Source organism: Rhipicephalus microplus, chromosome 1, assembly GCF_043290135.1.
Source record: "Rhipicephalus microplus isolate Deutch F79 chromosome 1, USDA_Rmic, whole genome shotgun sequence".
Taxonomy (NCBI): domain Eukaryota; kingdom Metazoa; phylum Arthropoda; class Arachnida; order Ixodida; family Ixodidae; genus Rhipicephalus; species Rhipicephalus microplus.
In genome coordinates, this window is record NC_134700.1 from 95,528,338 (window position 1) to 95,548,718 (window position 20,381).

At 49.7% G+C, this 20,381-nt stretch overlaps 1 protein-coding gene across 2 annotated transcripts in view; it reads right to left on the bottom strand.

Moving 5' to 3' along the window:
* LOC142768514 (juvenile hormone acid O-methyltransferase-like) overlaps positions 1–10,037 on the bottom strand; it is a 30,461-nt gene extending 20,424 nt beyond the window's left edge. Inside the window, exons 1-3 of one of the 2 annotated variants that reach the window (XM_075870514.1) lie at positions 9,876–10,037; positions 8,972–9,245; positions 7,591–7,869 (exon numbers count right to left, since the gene is read on the bottom strand). In XM_075870514.1, the coding sequence (XP_075726629.1) occupies positions 7,591–7,869; positions 8,972–9,245; positions 9,876–9,910 (588 nt within the window). In that variant the 5' untranslated portion in view covers positions 9,911–10,037. Of the gene's footprint in view, positions 1–7,590; positions 7,870–8,971 lie in introns of both variants that reach the window. The other variant, XM_075870510.1, reaches the window with a different exon arrangement.
* Between the last annotated feature and the right edge of the window lie 10,344 nt (positions 10,038–20,381).

Genomic DNA, 20,381 nt, shown 5'->3' on the forward strand with positions numbered 1-20,381 from the left:
AAAGCCCTACGAACGCAAGACAGCGTAGCCCCGACCACCAGCCAGTTGATACTGCGGAGCCGACACCTGTGCATCAGAGGACCAGTCGCCGTCTTCGAGGTGATTCACCAGAATTCAGCCCACTCCACTTTGCGCCAAGGGGAACTCAGTCAATGGACGCCGCCACCATGACAAGTCATGAAACACCAGCCCAAGTGGTGATAAATCAGCCTCACCAGCCACCAGTATTTCATGGCGACTCGTATGAAGACCTAGAAGATTGGCTGAACCTCTTTGAGAGAGTGGCACGTTTGAACGGTTGGGACGAGAGAGAGAAGCTCCGCCGCGTATACTTTGCTTTGGAAGACTTCGCAAAGACGTGGTATGAAAACCATGAAACCTCCTTTACGACCTGGGATGAATTTCGGCGACAAGCTCTGGCGACTTATGCCAGCGCGGATCGCAAAGAAAAGGCGCAGGCTGCGCTCGAATCCAGGAACCAACTCACCAACGAAACTGTCGCAATGTATATCGAGGACATGATCCGCCTGTTCAAGCGCGCAGATACCCATATGACCGAAGACAAGAAGCTACGCCACCTCATGCGTGGGGTGAAGCAAGAGCTATTCGCTGTTCTCGTCCGCAACCCACCACGAACAGTTGCGGAGTTTCATACGGAAGCGACAGCCATAGAGAAAACGCTAGAACAGCGGGCTCGACAGTACAATCGAGACATAAACTATGCACCTGCCAGTGTCTTCTCTGGACGCCAGCGAAGTGACATGGACGCTCTGCGAGAACTCATCAGGTCGGTGATCAGGGAAGAGCTCAGCAAGTTGCAAGCGCCTCACACTACAGCAACACTGTCTGTAGTCGACGTAGTACGAGATGAACTGAGGCAGATGATACGTGAGCCGGAGCGTGCGCCACAGCCGATCCAACGCATCCCAACGTACTCTGAAGTACTTAGACAACCCGCGGCGCACACCAATGCAGCAGTTACGATGGCCTCTCCTTGCCCACAAACGGTACGCAGCGCACCTCGTCCACTGGAACCGACGGCTACCTACCTGCCACGAGCCCGTGGTGTAGCTCGCTACGTGGATCAAAGGCCCCGGAAAAGTGACATCTGGCGTGACCATGAGCGCAGGCCTTTGTGTTTCCATTGTGGGGAAGCAGGTCACCTGTATAGGTTCTGCCCTTACCGACAGGCAGGATTAAGGGGCTTTCCGTTGTACGCACCATGCTCTCGAAACGGTGAACGGCCAACCGAAATCGAAGAGTACTTGTCCGCGCGCCAGAGCCCACTCACTCCACGCCAACATCAGCCAAGATCGCCGTCGCCCAGGCGTTACCGATCACCCAGCCCACGTGCTTCTTCCGCACGGTCTGGGCACCGTTCTACAAGCCCACACCAGGAAAACTGAAGCAAGCGACCTGTGGAGGTGAGGCCGCTGATAACGACAGTTGCGAAGATCCTCCATTGCGGTTTCAAGGTGACGATGCTATGTTTACAGAGGATAAGCGCAGCAGTGCGAAGATTACTTCAGATTTGCGGTTGAAAATAGACAGATACGAGCTGAATGCTTTAGCTGACACCGGCGCTGATTATTCGGTAATGAGTCACAAATTGGCAAAGAAACTGAAAAAGGTTGTAACAAAATGGAGTGGGGCACAGATACGCACGGCAGGTGGCCACACTATTACACCGCTCGGCAGATGCACCTCAAGGCTCGAAATAAGAGACTTTACTTACGTTGATGACTTCATCGTGCTGCCGGACTGTTCAAGGGAGCTTATACTAGGAATGGATTTTCTGCAAGCCAATGGAGCCATAATTAATCCGCGCAGATCCAGTGTAACGTTTTCGACAGAACAAGCTATGTCGGTGGAGGAATCGGAAAAGCGACGTCTTACTGCTCTGCGCGTTGTTGATGATGACGTCACAGTGCCACCTCGCTGTAGTGTAATGGTGCTTGTTGAAAATAAGGCATTTTGTGACCACGAAGGAATAGCGGATGGAAACGTAGAGCTATTTTTAAACAAAGGAATTTGCGTGGCAAGGGGTGTTGTTCACTTAACAAATGGCCGCTCAGTTGTCCTCCTTACGAATTTTGGGAATGAATGTCAGCACATCGCGCAAGGTATGGCTATCGCCTATTTCCACGAGTTCTGCATGGCGACTGAACTATGCAGTTTAGCGACAACGCCAACCACTCCACAAGAGACCTGCAACGTCGATGCATCAGTTAACGTCAACCATAGGCTCCCAGAATATCAAAAGAAACGGTTGTTTGCCCTTATAAAAGAGTTTTCGGACTGCTTTTCAACGTCCTCTAAGGTGCGACGAACGGCTATTGCAAAACACAGAATTATAACAGAAGAAGCCACGAGACCGATTTACCAACACCCATATCGAGTATCGCAAAAGGAAAGAGACGTCATCAAGAAACAAGTGGAGGAGATGCTTTCACATGACGTGATCCAGCCTTCCAGCAGTCCATGGGCGTCTCCCGTAGTGCTTGTTAAAAAGAAAGATAACAGCTTTCGATTCTGCGTCGACTATCGGAAACTGAACAGCGTAACGAAACGGGATGTATACCCTCTGCCGCGTATCGATGATACACTCGATCGACTACGGAGTGCGAAATACTTCTCCTCCCTTGATCTCAAGAGCGGATATTGGCAAATTGAGGTGGATGAGCGCGACCGTGAAAAGACGGCATTCATAACCCCAGACGGACTCTACGAATTTAAAGCGCTTCCATTCGGCCTGTGCACAGCGCCAGCTACGTTTCAGAGAATGATGGACGCTGTCCTCGCGGGACTGAAATGGCAGTCCTGCTTGGTGTACTTGGATGACGTTGTCGTATTTTCCGCTACATTCTACCAACATCTAGAGCGACTCCGCACAGTATTAGAAGCCATTCGTTTAGCAGACTTGACTATCAAGCCAGAAAAATGCCACTTCGCTTTTGAAGAGCTTCGATTCCTCGGACACGTCGTCAGCTCCGACGGCGTTCGGCCAGATCCCGAAAAGACAGCTGCCATCGCGAAGTTCCCGACACCCAAAGACAAGAAGTCAGTACGTCGCTTCCTGGGTTTATGCGCGTACTATCGGCGATTTGTGGAAAATTTTTCGAACATTGCTGAACCACTTACTAATCTGACAAAAGACGAGGTGCCCTTTAGGTGGGAAAGTGAACAACAGGAAGCATTTGATGAGTTAAGAACACGCCTGCAAGCCTCTCCAATCCTCGCCCACTTCGATGATACTGCCGAAACTGAAGTTCACACCGATGCGAGTAACGTCGGCCTCGGAGCCATTCTAGTCCAGCGGCAAAACGGCCAAGAAAAAGTGCTAGCGTATGCCAGCCGCAAGCTTTCGAAAGCTGAGACAAATTACTCTGCAACCGAAAAAGAGTGTCTCGCGGTCATTTGGGCCATAAGTAAATTTCGGCCGTACCTCTACGGTAGACCATTCCGAGCAGTAAGTGACCACCATTGCCTGTGTTGGCTGGCGAATCTTAAGGATCCCTCTGGCCGACTAGCAAGATGGAGCCTTAGGCTACAAGAGTACGATGTTACTGTGGTATACAAATCTGGGAAAAAGCACAGCGATGCCGACTGCCTGTCACGCGCACCAGTGGAGACGAGTGAGCCGGAGGAAGAAGACTTCCCGTTTCAAGACGTCGTCCAGGCATCAGAAATCGCTGAACAACAACAAAATGACCCCGATTTGCTGCCGCTTATACAGCGTCTCCAAGGACTCAACGTTAAAGTCCCGCGCACTTTATCCAGAGGGCTCCCTTCGTTCTGTCTTCGGGAAGGGGTCCTTTACAAGAGGAACTTCAAGCCTCATGGTGACAAGTTTTTACTCGTTGTACCTACACCTTTACGAAACGAGATTCTGCACGCATGTCACGATGAGCCAACATCTGGGCACATGGGTGTCAGCCGTACATTCGCCAGAATTCACCTAAAATACTACTGGCCAAAACTGTTATCATCAGTTCAGCGCTATGTGAAAACTTGCCGTGAGTGTCAAAGACGCAAAACTCCATCCGTGAAACCTGCAGGCCTCCTCCAGCCAATAGAACTACCGCATGCCTCAATCCAACAAGTTGGTATGGATCTCCTAGGCCCGTTTCCGACATCGACTGCACACAAGAAGTGGATAGTCGTAGCCACAGACTATCTCACTCGCTATGCTGAGACTGACTCGCTGTACACTGCAACATCTCTTGAAGTTGCCAAGTTCTTCATCAACAACATAGTCCTCAGACATGGTGCACCCAGCGTGGTAATTACAGATCGTGGCCCAGCTTTTACTGCAGACCTAATGAAATGTCTGATGCGAATGACCCACACAGACCAGAGAAGAACTACAGCATACCATCCTCAAACAAATGGCCTAACGGAGCGCTTGAACAGAACTCTGACTGATATGCTTTCAATGTATATCGACGTCGAACATAAACTGTGGGATGAAATATTGCCCTACATCACGTTCGCATATAATACAGCCGTTCAAGAAACAACGCGAGTGACACCATTTGAACTTGTATTCGGCCGAAGAGTCACCACTCCACTGGATGCCATGTTCCCACTGAATGATGAAAGCAGCAATCCACCTGGCCTAGACGACTTCCTGCAAAGAGCCGAGGAAGCACGACAGATGGCGAGATACAGAATACGCCGCCAACAACGTATCGACTCCTATCGGTACAATCAGCGTCGTACCGAAGCGCATTTTCAACCAGGTGACAAAGTATGGATATGGACCCCAGTGCGTCGCCGCGGACTTTCTGAAAAACTTTTTAGCCACTACTTCGGGCCTTACGAAGTACTCCATCGTGTAAGCGATGTAACTTACCAAGTCAGATCCGCCATACACGGGAGCTCAAAACGCCGCAACCCTACAGAGGTTGTACATGTAGTCCGGATGAAGCCGTACTATGAGAGATCACCGGAAGACCAGTGACGCCTACGCCTACCACGAATCTATTCATTGCCTGACGCATCGGGACGATGCGTGTGAGGAGGGGGATTATGCCACGACATAGTGACTGCATTCAAATAACGCGCCCATCACCACGCGCACAGAGACATACATGGGCGCCGTCTAGTGTTGCGCAGAGACGATGATGATAGCACGAGAAACCAGCTGGCCCCTGCTGATGTGTGCCACGCGCTTGGGACTCTTCTTGAAGAAGTAGAAGAGGAAGACATCTTGCCGTTCTGCTGTAACGTGCTACGACCATAGTCCCTTTGAGTTGTGGGCACAGGTTCGCCCTTTAATAAATACGTTTTGTTATACCCCGAGTCCTTCAACATCGTTACAATATAACTGCTGTTGCAAGAACAAAAGGTAGCACGTACCAAAGACTGACAGGAGACAGTTAAAAGGAGTCTGAAAAAGTTATGACAATCTGTACGAAACGCACTGTGCCGGCAAATAAACTGCTAAGAATCATTCGTAGACGAGATTAGGTTCTCCGTCTAGAGGACATGAAACATGTCAATTGCTATAGGTCGCAGCGGCGCAGCTGAGCTAGTTTTCAACTTCCCGGTATTCTTCTACATAGCGTTGTTACATTATGAGGAACACCGACGACCGCTGTCGTTGGTTATTCCCAATTTACGTCGCTGATCGCATACGGTGGACAGCGAGCACCATCCGCTTGTGTGACAACGTGCTCTGTCTTGACGAAATCTATGCGACATTGTTATTGGGAGATTCTTCTTCTCTAACACTGTTATTGCCCTAACTAAGTTGTGTGACTCCAGTTTAGCAATTACTGACTAGTTAAGCAGCGACACCATCTGAGGAAAAGAAGAACGCTGGCAAGGTGAATTACGTCCAGCGCTGAGGATTAACCCTTTTGTGTCGGTGGCGACAAGAGGCAGCCGCCAAGTTGCCCGAACCTAAGTATGGGTTCCGGATGCACTGGCTGCGAATCGAGGCCCTAGCCTCTTCCCACGGTAGAAGGAACACGCCGGCGAGTAGTAAGTGATCACCACGCAAGTTGACCTCTCACCCAGTTAGGAACATGCCTTGCTTATGCAAAAGGGGCGTGATTGGACTATAATTTAAAGGCAGAGTGTTCAAGAATGTCACACGTATGATTGGACCCATTTCGATGGTTCTCATTTCCTCCAAGAAGAGAATTAGGGGATAACAAGGTGTTTGAAGCGCAGGATATCACCCTGCTTGGCAGTCTGGTTGATTGTACGACATGGGATAAAAGAAGATCATCAAGTATCTCTTCTAGAAGTTTTAGATGCGGAAGCATCTTATACTCGCGCCTTGTAGTGCGCCGTCCGCGCCGTCCGCACCGCTTCTCGAACATTCGACAGCTGACGCGCGCGCATGCGCCGTCGCGCCGTCGCCCACTCTTCCACCATCTGTGCATCCCTTCCTCCTCTACACACCACGCGCGCTTCACTCCTCCACCATCTGTGCACCCTTCCTCCTCTACACACCGCGTTCGACATCTACAATTCTCCTGATTCTCCAGTGGACGCGCATGTGGCGTCGCGCTTCGAGAACATTCAACAGCTGACAGTGCATGCGCCGTCGTGCTGTATATATACTCAAGGTCGGCGCTCGCTCGCTCAGTTGCCGCTCGTCGGTTGGTTTGTACGGCGCGTCGACGTCCAAGGTCGCGGTGGAATGAATTCCAACGAATCCACAAACACAATGATCGACGTCCCTTCGACCAGCGCCGCCCTTTCGCATACGTGTGTACGTGTTCACTCATTTAACACCCTCTCCTACAACCACGTTAACCAATTTAGCCATCGACCCAAGTAAGTCGCAATTTAACACCCCATTTCACAACCACGTTAACCAATTTAGCCATCGACCCAAGTAAGTCGCACTTTAACACCCCGTTAACCAATTATATGGTCCGCATCCTCCTCAGTGTTCCCCCGAGGGAAGCTGCGGGCAATTTTTTTTAATGTGGCTTTGTATCGGCTGGCCACCTGAATTTGGCCGTTTGTCTAGTTGAGACGCAATCAACGTGTGTCTCGTAGACGTCGCAACTTTAACTCAGGTTAGCTCAACCTTCCTGGGTTCACCATCAAGCTCCAGCTCCCGAAACACCAGCGTTGCAATGCCGCCGACATTCTCGGGGCTTCTCGCATCCAATCGTCGCGGACCCAACGCTGCCGATCATCACACGTATGCCATCACTCGTTAATACTTCATGAACGTTCGCGTATTTAGCTATTGTTTAGGCTTGTAAGCCTATTTATTTTTTATCGTATGCTTCTTAGTTTTTTGAAGTGTTGTATTTCTGTTCCACGTACTAGTATAATAAATCTATCGCTTCATTTGTTCACACACGTCTCTGATCTCCTCACTGATTCTGCTTTCGCACGGAATGAACTCACCTGTTTTAATTCCCGCCACCGACTTCGCGCCGGCGACGCTAAAGTGGCAGCTTGTAATAGCCCTTACGTAGGGTGCTTCCACTGCACAAGTTCTGTCCTGACGCTACAGAAGAGTGTTTTATCGGTGATTTGCAGTTTTCCAATCACATTGCTGACCTATGTCCTCGCAATGCCCTAAAAGAATTGTTGGAATAATAAATGCGTGCTTACCGCGGCCACATCGGTCCAGCGCCCTTCCTCGACAAGCATCTTGTAGAGTGCCTTCAGGTTCGAGTGGACGCGGAACATGAGGAACAACTCGCCGCCCTCTTCCCACAGCAGTCGTCGGATGTTGTTGAGCGCACGTTGCTTGTCCTGCACGCTCTCTAGGTGGTACAGGGAGAAGACGCGTCGGAACTGGCCCCAGCTGGACAGAGCCTCATCCACGTCACGTTCCACATCTACAACCTCGTAAAGGATGTCTCGCTGAGCCGCATTGCGGCGAAGAACCTTGAAGCACGTGAACAACAACGACAAAAACGGATGACCAAATTAACCACATTGGACTTTCGGGTAGTCAAAGCTCGCGCAGTGAGAACGGTAGTGCCAAAAAATTCATGCTTCCTCTTTGCGGTACCACGTTAACGAAGTGTGTAGTGTCGAAATAACAGAGATAACGTGACCGAAATAACGCAAACCGAAGATATATAAAAAACAGTCACTCATATACGACCGCAGTTTTTTTGAGGGCGTTAATCTCTTTTTTGAAGCTCAATTTCTAGTTGGCAATAGTATACTTCACCCATATCGATCACTCGTATATACATCGGTGAGCCGAACAGCTCAAAGCTTCTGTACCATGTATAATCACTTTTTGTTATTTTTCGCAATCAACCAAAGGCACACAAGTAGGGCAGCTTTGAAAATCCAGTGGGTGCCAATATTATTTTATACAGGTGACTGCTGATAAAACTTAACAGGAGTTGCCGTATGCCCTCAGTACCTATTTTGCATCTCTCGGTTGCCTCGTTCGGTTTCCTTGAGTAACATGCACGAAATATAAGTAGGTTCAATCATATGTGGAGTTTAACGTTCCAAAACCATCATATGATTATGAGTGACGCCGTAGTGGAGGGCCCATGAAATTTCGACCACCCGGGCTTCTTTAACGTGCACCCGAATCTAAGCACACGGGCCTACAACATTTCCGCCTCCATCGGAAATGCAGCCACTGCAGCCGGGATTCAAACCCGCGACCTGCGGGTCAGCAGCCGAGTACCTTAGCCACTAGACGACCACGGCGGGGCGAAATATAAGTAGGGGCGAATACTGAACTTGCAAGACTTTCTCTGCGTCTGTGCCTTCTATGAGAGTATGACTCCAGAGGTATAGTAGCGATTCTCTCTAGTTATCAGTAAAAATAAAGAATCTGCTTTATACTCTGAGGACAGATAGCCGGGCGAAACGCTCGCAAAAGTTCGCTGCAAAATTTGCCGGCTATATTAGCTTCTACTCTTTTGGAGCCATGACTTCAATATGGTCAGAAGATCAGCAATACAAGGGGAAGCACGTAACAAAAGCGCCAAATATCGCGTGCACGTTTAATACGCACCTTAACCACATCAGGCGACCTTTCGGTGGCGACGACGACACGATGACGACCACCGAACTCTTTGACGATGCAGCGAGTCAGTTCGCCAGCGCCACATCCGAGGTCGAGGAACTGGTCCCAAGACGTTGTCTGGCGCATTTTCGCTCCCAAGCACTTGAAGGCCTTTTCGCAGTCGCTCATGAAGTAGGGGCGCCTCGCCGTCATCCATGGTGGCAGGGCTAGTTTCTGGCCGCCCTGCATGGCCGCACGCTCGGCGGAATCACGGCATCGGCTCCTACGGGTAAGTGGCGGCGCCAACACGGGTGTCAAACTGGAGCCTTGAGTGGACGAGTGCAGCTGACGAAAACTGTTGCTGGAATTTAGATATACTGCAATCGTTCCCGTAGGGTGCCTCCGCCATTCTGCTGTCGTATTCATTGCAAGAGTAGAGTATTCTGGATGGTAATCCAGACGGTTCTCCACTCCCTTGAATATTCTCACAGACCCTCCATAGGCAATGGTCCAGAAACAGCGCGTCTGATGCCCGACAAGCTGAGCGCAGCACGTTGGCGCTCTAGGAGCAACAAGAAGCCAAAACAGATGGCGTTCAATATGTCGCACATGAGGCAACCTAGAAAGATTTAGGCTCACCGAGTTCCTAGTGATCAAATCGTTGGGGGCCGCTAGAGACAGCGGCACTGTAAGGACAGTGGAATGGCCATTGCTATAACTACGGCGTCCTCGAACCGGCTTTACTAGCGTAGTCGAAAAAGATCGGCAGGATGCACTACCACATTCCAAGGCCCATAATTGCCTACCTAGGCGTGCACGGCAGCCGATAGCTAGCATACTTGAACTTCAATTGTCATATATGCGTAACACAAGGAAAACAATTTGGTGCTCAGATAGCACAGTTGCTGCTTACTCCTCGATGGCTGACGGGTGCCAGCGAGCCCCCATTCAGGTAATGATAATGATGATAATTCCCAGAATAATGACAAAACCCACCACGGAGGATCAGCCACAAAGTGTGCGGCTTGTTATGCCCAAGAAGGAAACAAAGCAGTTGCTAATACCCGCTATGGAGGCTTGGTAGATTGACGGCCCCGATGTCGCAAATACACTTCAGTTATACTAAAAAACAGATAATCAGATTCATCTGCTAGTGGTTAAGCGTGCATTACGTGTCCGTAAGTGTGGCGACTGGCGTTAATGTTAACGTGAATGTACATATTGCCCTGGACACCCTCAGCGTGGGGGGACGCGCACCTTCATAAATGGTGTGGTTTTTGTCTACCCGCATACCCACCATGCGTGCGGTTTTAAACAGTCGATAAATGTTTGTTACAACGTAACAAAAGTGGCAACTAGGATGGGATAGACTCCAAGCATTTTGCCGACGCAACGAGCACTACCAGGAGAAACCTGCAGCTCGAAACAAGGGGGGACTGAGCACGTAGAGGGTGATTTTGGACAATGGCTCAAGCTGCTCAGGCACAATCATTGATCGCGACGTCATTGCCGTTCAAGGCAACTTCGGAGTCATGGATCAGCTATGTCGAAAGGCTGGAGGCATTGTTCGAAGCCAACGACGCGACTTCGAATTAAAAAAAAACGGTCGATCCTAATCTCTGTTCTCAACTCCGAGATCTACGCTCGTCTGTGGAGCTTGTTGGCACCGAGCAAGCCGAAGGATGAAACGTATGTATCGTAGCGCTAATGGCGGCCCACCGGCTCGAGGAAAAGATGACGAGCACTGGTAGCTCAAGGCGCGAGGAGCCTAGAATGTTCGTAGGTTTCTAGCTGGCTGGATGCCACGGCTGCTGCTCTACTTCGGTACCTCACTTCCTCCTGCACGTCTGGTCTCTTCATTTCACCTGCGACGACGGCACGTCTACATCAGACGCCGTCACGTCGCCTACAAACTGGTCACCACGGACACACGGAAAAGCGACTGGCGCTGCACAACTGCCGCCGAGCTCCACGGCCACGTTCCAGCCAGCGCAAGCCTGGCAGCCGCAATTCGACCCACCACTGCTACTATTTCGGACCACTCGCCTAGAGTCATGGTTCGAGGAGTTTGCGGTGGCCCTTTATCACAACGGAATCTGGATCCAAGAGTTCTTGTGCGAGGTATAGGAATATCATCTTCCACATGAACTTAAACGCCACCTCACATACTTCTCCTGGAGCCCTCGCCCTTACGATGAACGGCGAGAAGCCGTGCTCAAGTTCTACGGCATAAAACGTGATGCTTTCCCTAAGGGCGACACCGCGGCACCTGGATCACTTGCCAAGACGCCTTCCGATTCATGGCCACTCGAGACCATAGTCCTGCCGGCTACCGGCTACACAGGTGATGGAGACTTCCACTTCGATCCCCTCGTTTACCGAAAGATCCACGACACCGGAGTTCACAATTCCTGCCTCCGATGTGCCGGTTATGCCAACAAAAGCACTGCCACTTCTCTCCATCGCAGATTCGACACTAGCCACCGCCCCGTGCGCAGTTGAATTCACTACAGAGACCTGGTCGGCTGCACTGTCTGCACCGGGTGATTCGACGACCTCAGCCTGGCCGGCTGACCTGCCTGAAGACTTCACGCCTGTCCCGGCACCTGTTGCGGCCCGCAATTTTCAGATTTCCCCTGTGTCACAGCGCGCGGTACCCTCCAGCCCTCAGCTCTCCACTGAACGCGACTTAACTTCTCCAGCAACGTCTTCTTCCGCCTCTCGCGCGGCCACTAGCGCAGCGAATCTCGCACCCGACTGCCCTCAAGACGAGGTTCAAGACGTTCGCGCTGCCAACGATCAGTCCGCAATAGGTGCGTTTTTTTCGAATTTCTCGGCCAATGGTCGTCAAGGCGCGCTCACCACCCACACGTCTTCTCCAACCTCCACATTCCACGATCCATCTGACACGACCCCAGACATCGTCACGCCCGCTATTCGCCCCCCCCCCCCGATCGCAGAAGTTTTGCTGTCCACAATGTCCGAAGGCAACTTTCTATCTATCTATCAGCATTTTGCGCGTCCTGCCAGCTACCGCTATCATCGCCTTCGGTGTATGTATCTTGCAACAGAAGCTCATGCCTCTCACCAGACACGGCTGAACGTGCGAGATGTTGCAACCACGACCGACGCGCATGCGTACGACCGGCCTGACCCGCTTGTACCAGAGCACACCGCTCAATTCGGCCACAATAGAACGCAGAAGGTGTCATTGCACCACCACCGACTTCTACACGACTTTCACCGACACGCTGCCAAGGTTAGCGGCAGAACCATCACTTCTACGGGCACCTTTCACAGCCGCGTCTGCTCGCGTTACCTGATGCGCTCAGTATTGCACCCACCAAGCCATTGTGAGACTTGCCTGTCTACAACCACGCCGCGGTGCCTTTTTCCTCGGCCGCTATGTTTTTCAAGTGTCGTCTGCCGGAACCATCGGACTCCTCCGTACGTCTTCCACCCTGGCGACATTCAGACTTCCAAGTGGACGCTAATTAAGCTGCCGCACATGTATATAGTGTTTACAAGTTACTGTTACACTTTTTTCATTAATTTTCTATTGAATCACACGCTAGGCGGGGAGCCCTTGTAGCGTAGCGCTAGTGGCGGCCAACCGGCTAGAGAGAAAGATGACGAGCGCTGGTAGCTCATGGCGCAAAGAGCCTAAAATGTTCGTAGGTTCCTAGCTGGCTGGACGCCACGGCTGATGCTCTACTTTGGCAGCTCGCTTCCTCCTGCACGTCTCGCTTTTTCATTTAACCTGCGACGACGGCACGTAACATCGGATGCCATCACGGCGCCTACACGTACGATACCATTGTTCGTGTCCTGACGCAACACCTCAGTCCTGAGCCATCGGAGATCTACAAAACTTTGAGATCAGACCCGGGTGCAAAACAGTGAGAAAGTGTGGCCTACTATCTAGCGGAACTGCGAAAGATTGCCGACCACTGTGGGTTCGGAGAAGCCCTGGAAAGGAATCCTCGTGACCGTTTCGTCATCGGACTCCGTGAAAAGGGGGTACAGTGCGTACTGCTTGCTGAACCTCGTAGTTTGACCTTTAAAGACGCGCTGGACACCACCCTAGCCGCGCAGTTCGCCGTCTCGAATGCAAGTCGCTTGCGGGGATCAAGCGACACGCCAGCCGTTACGGCGGCAACCAGTGTGAATGTTTTGGAGCAGAAGAAGCGTCACGGTAACCAAAAAGCGAGCCGGTCACCGCGCAGGAAGCTCTCGTGCATTTGTTGTGGCGGGAAAAGTGATTCACTGCCGGAATTCCCGCACAAGAACAAAACGTGCTTTGAGTGAAACAGTGGACTTTCAGCAAGTCAGTGCTTCGGGAACCAGACTCCCGGCCATTGAGGCAAGTTTCATTCGAACATGGTGGTTGAAGAAGAACCTGAAAGCTTCCATCTGTCCACCATTCAGAGCCCGAAGGACGTGCGTAGCACCACGTACACTACCACTCAACTGGGGTTGAGTAAAGCTCCAAATGCAAGTGGACACCAAATTCCCTGTGTGCGTGATTGTAAAAGAGATCTATAGGCGTAAAGAACATTTGTGATCGAAGTTGGAGCCAACAGACAAAACTCTATATTGTTACACTGGGAAACTGCCTCTACTGGGAGTTTTGAATCTGGTGGTGAACAACCGAACCAGTGAAACGGAAGGGGAGCTGTATGTGATAGTGTGTTCCGGCCCATCGCTCTGTGGTCGCGACATCATTTAGAAACTGAACATTCTTGGACCAAACAGCGTCTCGTTTGGACAGTTCCGCTCAGGAAACACCGACAAAGCTGAAGAGGAAATCCGGTGACTTGTTCCAACCTAGTACGGGGTTGATGAAGAGGCCGCCAGCGCACAACAACTTGAAGAAAGGGGTGAACCCGAAATTCTTCAAAGCACGCTTTCTACCCTATGCCATACGTGACACAGTGGCTAGGGAGTTGGATCGGCTGTGTGAAGAAGGCATCCTATCACCGGTCACCCACTGTGAATTGGCCACCCCAGTGGTACCAGTGCTTAAAGGGGATGGCAGTATGAGGTTGTGTGGTGACTTCAAGGGCACTTTGAACACAGCATGCGAAGTAGACCAGTACTTACTGCCTTAAGTGGAGGACATGTTCACCAACTTGAAAGATGGCTGTTGGTTCGCGAAACGGGACTTGCGGGAAGCATACTGCTATGTGCCGTTAGATGAAGAGTCGAAGAAGGCAGCAGTGCTGAATACTCACAGGGGACTGTTTTCGTGCGACCGTTTGCCTATAGCATCAGCACCTACAATTTTTCAGAGAAAAATGGAGGCAGTGCTCGAGGACATTCCAGGCACTCAGGTGTTCTTGGATGACGTTTGGTGGCTGAACGCCAGCATGAGCTTGGCACAAGCCTATGGAAGGTGTCGTTAGCTCTCCGTGAAATCAGTATGAAGCTCAGGGAACAAAAATGCATTTTTGTTGAAGAAGGAATGAACTACCTTGGGCACCGAAGAGACAGAAGGTCTGCATCCCTGTGAAAAGAAATTGGATGTCATCATGCAGGCACCTGAGCCACGCAGTGTCCAGGAACTTCATTCATTTTTGGGCTTCATATTTTACTATTGGAGTTTCTTACCAAATATGTCTACTATGCTTTCTCAACTCCATAAACTTTTGAGGAAAGACTTAAAATGGAAATGGGGCGAAGAAGAAATCGCGGCGTTCAGGGCGATCAAGCAAGCACTACAAAGTTCAAACATACTGCTCCACTTTGACCCAAACAAGCAAGTAATGTTGGAATGTGACGCATCACCTGATGGAGTGGGAGCAGTACTTTCACACGTCATTTATGGTCTGTAACAGTTCATTGCGTTTCACTCAAGAACATTCACGAACGCAGAAAAAAAACAACTCTCAACTTGAGCGGGAAGCCTTGGCACTTGTTTATGCAGTCAAGAAGTTCATGGACTACCTGCTAGGTCACTCGTTTTTTCTGAAAACAAAGCATGGGTCATTGACGGGGTTATTTAAAAAAACCAAGGCAGTACCTGCAGTGGCAGCAGCCAGAATCCAGATATAGGGTCTTATCCTGGGAGCGCATCAGTACGCAATTAAATATATACCGGGACAGCACGATGGGAATGCCGATGCCCTCAGTAGGCTTTCTGCAGATGAAGCTGAAGACGCAAACTGTCAGTGAGCAAGTACTGCCAACAAGTCTTCTGGGCAGCAGCCCACTGTCATGTCAGCAACTTGAGGAGCTGACCAATAAAGACCCTGTGTTAATGGAAATTCGCCACCGAATTGAACAAGGATTGCCAAAGAAGGGTAAAGATAGCAAGTTGCAACCTTTCTGGCGGCTATGACAGGAACTCACAGTGTACAATGGACTGATCAACCTTTCTGGCGGCTATGACAGGAACTCACAATGTACAATGGACTGATCTGCCGCGGTGATCGTGTGGTGATTCCTCAGCAACCAAGGAGGGCGTTTCTGCTAGGACTACATGACACATATCTCGGAATCAACTCTACAGAAGCTCTAGCAAGGACACTCATGTAGTGGTCTGGCATAGGGCCGGAGATGGAACAACTCTTGCATGAATGCAGTGTTTGTCAACAAGTAGCAGCAATGCCTGTATCTAAGGAACCTTTGAGCTGGCCGGCCACAATACAGCCATGGACTCGCACCTACGTTGACTATGCAGGCCCAGTAGAAGGCAAGATGATCCTGGTGATTGTGAACAGCCTTTCGGGGTGGGAGGAAGCCATTCCAAATCCATCAGCTACGGCAGCCGTGACAGTAGAACACTTAAGAACTGTGCTTGCGCGTTTTGGCCTGCCTGTATGCCTGGTGAAGGACAATGAAACGTCATTCACCAGAGTCAAATCCCAAGACTTTGCAAGACGAAATGGCATACGGCACATTTGTACGGAGCCTTACAAACCACAATCTAATGGTTTGGCCGAAAGAGCTGTACATTCCGTGAAGGAAGGTCTGAAACGTATGACCGGAGGAAGCCTTACCACAAGATTGACCAGGTGGTTGCGCATTCACCGCATAACTGCATTGGGGCAATGGATACGTTCACCAGCAGAACTAATGCTTTCGTTCACACCAAGAACCAAGCTGGATTTGACTATATGGGTCACGGTGCCATATAAGTGCCATTGCCAGGAAAGACAAGTGGCTACCAGAAAGGTGACCTAGTCTTCTGTAAAAACTTTGGTACTGCTGAACAGTGGCTACCTGGAGAGATGGTTCAAGTGCAAGTATCTTGGTAGTGAAAACTCGAAGATGGATTTTTGAGACAGCATCCGGATCAGATACGTCGGCGGCACATAGCAGACCACACAAGTTCGAAGGGGAAATGAAATGAAGAGCCACCAGAGGAATTATTCCCCAAATGGCAGCGAGAACGACCGGTTCCAAATGCTCAGCTCCAGCAGAAGGGCTACCACAGCAGCACCCACCAGTTGTGTAAAACCGACCACAGCACTCTCGCTGACCTCCAACTCTATTACACCTTTAGGGGAAGTTTTCGTGTAAGGGGGGGGGGGGGGGTGGCGACTGGCATCAATGTTGGCGTGAATGAACATAATGGCCTGGCAACCCTGAGCGTGAGGGGCACGCGCGCCTTCGTGAATGGTGTGTTTTTGTCTACCCGTGCATCCGGCATGCGTGCAGTTTTAAACGGTCAATAAATGTCACAAAGTAACAGTAAGCTATCACGATAATGATACGTGGGTTTTAATGGCGCAAGGGTCATGCTTAGCCAAATAGCGCCTTGAACAATGATGATATAACAGCAACGGTTCATTATGTCACCTGATATACACAGGATATGCACTATACAGTTACGCTGTAAAGTTGCCTAAAATTCTGCGTCCTGGGGTGGGTTAAAACATACTGATATCAAAATCACTAGAGAGACGTGAAATATGAGTATTGGTAACAAAAAGCCGTGTTCATGGTGATGGTCACCACAGCCGCGACCTCAGCACAGAGTTAGTGCTACGGATTTCCTCGAATTGTGGGGTAAAAGCTTCGTACATCCTTTGAAAACGTAATCAGTGATTGATTTTTAAAAACCACCAGGCCTGCGCGGAACGCGCAGCAGAGTGAAGCGAAAGCATCAAGAGCGTCCTTTCAGAGCCTTTTCTAATTAGCCTTTGGGCAAGTGCTAGAAGCACACTTGCTGGGCACCCACTACATCATAAATAATAATAGTTTCTGTGTAGCAGGATGGCATTCATTGTGCTATCCTTCATCATTCTTCAGAGAAGCGTGGCATCCGCTAAACACTTGCAACAAATTTTGTGTTTCATTCAGTGGCTGGCGACGATGAAGAATTACGCCTGAAGTGGGTATGCGCCACGATTAATAGGTGATGAACAAGCGTTTGTAATGTGTTGGAGCATTAGATGAGCCACTCGTTACGCTATTTGCGTAGTGTGACGACTCGGTGTTACTTTGCTGTTCTAAAACGCCTTATTACTTATAATAACGCAATTATTTTTCGACATCAAGCCTGTTTGAGGAAGTTTGCGAGCGAGTTCCAAGCACGAGCGTAGCTTAGCAGTAGAATACTGGGCTGACATGCAAAGGACCCGGGTTGAAATTCCACTATGCCACCTATTGTCTTTCAAAGTTTTTTATTCCGTATTTCATACGATAGTGGTTACGGACAACGCTGGCGGTGTCGGACAACTACGGCACTGAGCGTGACCCATGCTGTGATTTCATAACAGCTTTCGCTGTAAAAGCAGATCGCTATCCATGAGCATGGCAGGATGTACTGGGAGTTGCTGTCGGTAGGGTAGTAAAAACTCAATTTTTCTCAGAGTACCTAACTCATGTTACAGGACGAGGATGTGGAGAACCGTAAGTGGTTCTCCACATTTTTCACGCAGTGGTGGATCGCCATCAGAAAAAAGTTATGAATGTGTAGACTGTGTAGGTCTCGTTCTTAGCCGTGTAAGTGTTACCTCTGTGTGTGTAATTTTGATCGTGGCGGCCAATTACCAAGTTGCGGCAAGAAGAGTTTATTGTCTATCTATTCCACGTGCTCTGCCGATTGCCTCTGAGCTTTCGTTATAAAAAAGGATTCAAGTCAAATGCAGGGATATGTATTGATGCATTGGTAGCGGTGTCGTTGGCGGATGCAGCCACCTTGTACACCAAGACGTTTTCTTGTATCTCACGGTGCCCTGGCACCCAGCAGACCACAACATGCTGTTTGGACGTGTACACTGAAAAGTGAGTAAAGCGAGACTAGGATGGGATTGTTGTGTTTTTTAAGAGCTTTCAGGAATGTTACCGCACTTATGGAATCTGTGTATATTACCGCCTATTGCAGTTTTATCTCATTGATGTGTTTTACAACAGCCAGTACGCATAAGCTTCTCTTGTATCGGGATGGAGGAGAGCGGCCTCCGAAAAGGATTGGCCGACCGCTGCCTATGACACAGAACTGTTGGACTTTGAGGCATCGGTAAAGAACTCAGGACATGTATATTTCTCCTGCAGTTTCAGGAAGTATGTATAAGGATGTGTGTAAGTGGCGCTTCCTTTGTGACTTCCACAAAAGAGACATCATTCTACATAAGCTGCCACTGCCACTGCGGCATATAAGCAGCAGGAGCCGTCAACCAATGTTAGAATATACACAAAATATTGATTGTGAAATGATAGTTTTTCTTGTCGGCCTTGCGGTGGCACAAAGAAGGCAAAGAAAAAACAAATGCAAACCTACCTAGGTTACATGTACATTAGGTAGCAGCAATGGAAATGACGCCGGCTCTCAGTAACTACAGAAAGGGCAAGAACGAAATAAGGCGAGAAAGATTTTATAATGATTCAACGGGAAGCGCTTTACTATGCGATGGGAGATCGGGTTGCCTTAGCATGCTTAGTCATAGAGCGAGATTCAATAAAGAAGACGAACAATGTACATGCTGTGGGAGAGCTCAGGAAACGATGGAAAATGTTCTGATTGTATACGTGTAGATAAAAAGCTTACATGAGGCTTTGAGTTTCAGGGACAAACATGGGAAGCTGAGCACGTCCGCGATAGAAACAAGTAAGAGCCCGTTACGTGCTGGTGGCAGAAAAAAAGAGATAAAGTACACAAATAGCGAAAAAATGAGGTCATTTTGCCTGTAGAGGCAGAGAGATAGAACCTAAATTTACATTTTTCTTTGTTATAATAAAATCGATTGAATTGAGGTAGATAAGGCATTAGACCAACATAAAAAAAGTTTTCTTTCCTTCTTTATTTCCCAGGCTGGTGGCACACATGTCACAGCCCTGTTGTAAAGGCGACGCTGATAGCATCCGCCAATCCAGAGTCCAAGACAACTCCTCTCTCTTCCTTCTGCACCGGCGTTCGCTTTCCAATTTTTCGAACCTGGCTCCATCTACGTGGTACATAGCTAGCAGATGCTCTTCGCGTGGAACGCTAATACCGCGAAGCGCTCGCGCTCGTAGCTGATATTTTGGTAATTTTTTCTTCACTCTGTGAGTGTGCTGTGAGTGAGCAAACGTTATTTAAGCAGCGGATTGAGGCGTGGTCCTAAGCCGCGCCAGGGGCGGTAGAGCAACCATGTCTCTCAGCCGCCTCTCGTGCTCGCTGGATGGCCCATATTTGATCTGCCCAATCTGAGCTGATCAGCGTGGCTCTCCACCGCGCCCCAGGCTGTTCTGGGGAGACTGCATTGGCGTCCTGTATCTGTGTGCATTCCCATAAAATATGCTCTAGAGTGGCGTGTCTCATGCTACATAGCTTACACGAGTCATCTGGGTATAGTTCGGGGTAGATGCGATTTAGGTGCTTCGGGTTGGGAAATGTTCTAGTTTGAAGTCGCCTCCAATCAACCTCCTGAGATCTGTCTAATGTGGAGCTAGGTGGTGGAACTCTGCCGCCTCGACTTTTGGTAGAATTGGATAATGTCTCAGAACCTAAACATTCTGTCCCTCTCCCACCACTCCTCTCCTCCCAGTACCTCATGTTAAGCTCCATCACGAGTGCGGTAAGTGAGACCTCGTGCTACGCGGTGAGCCTCCTCGCTGAGGTTGGGAATGAGAGACGCACACGGGGTCTGGGCTGGCAACCATATATTATACCTTTTTTCGAATTCCTCGGATGATATGAGATTTGCCTTGCAGAAGAGTATGTTGGCGGCCTCGGGAGATATTCTTCCTCGTGCACAGTTATGGATTGCCGACTGCGAGTCGCAGATGACATACCTACACTTTGGGGAATTATGGCCTGTGCAATAGCCACCTCTTCCGCGATTTGTGAATTATCTGAGCGTATGGAGCACGGGTATACGCATTTGCAGTCAGTGTTTATTACTGCCGCAACGTAGGATTTGTGACTAGGGTACTCCGCGGTGTCCATGAACAACGCCTCCTTGTCTCTGCCGTAGGCCTTAAGTAGAGT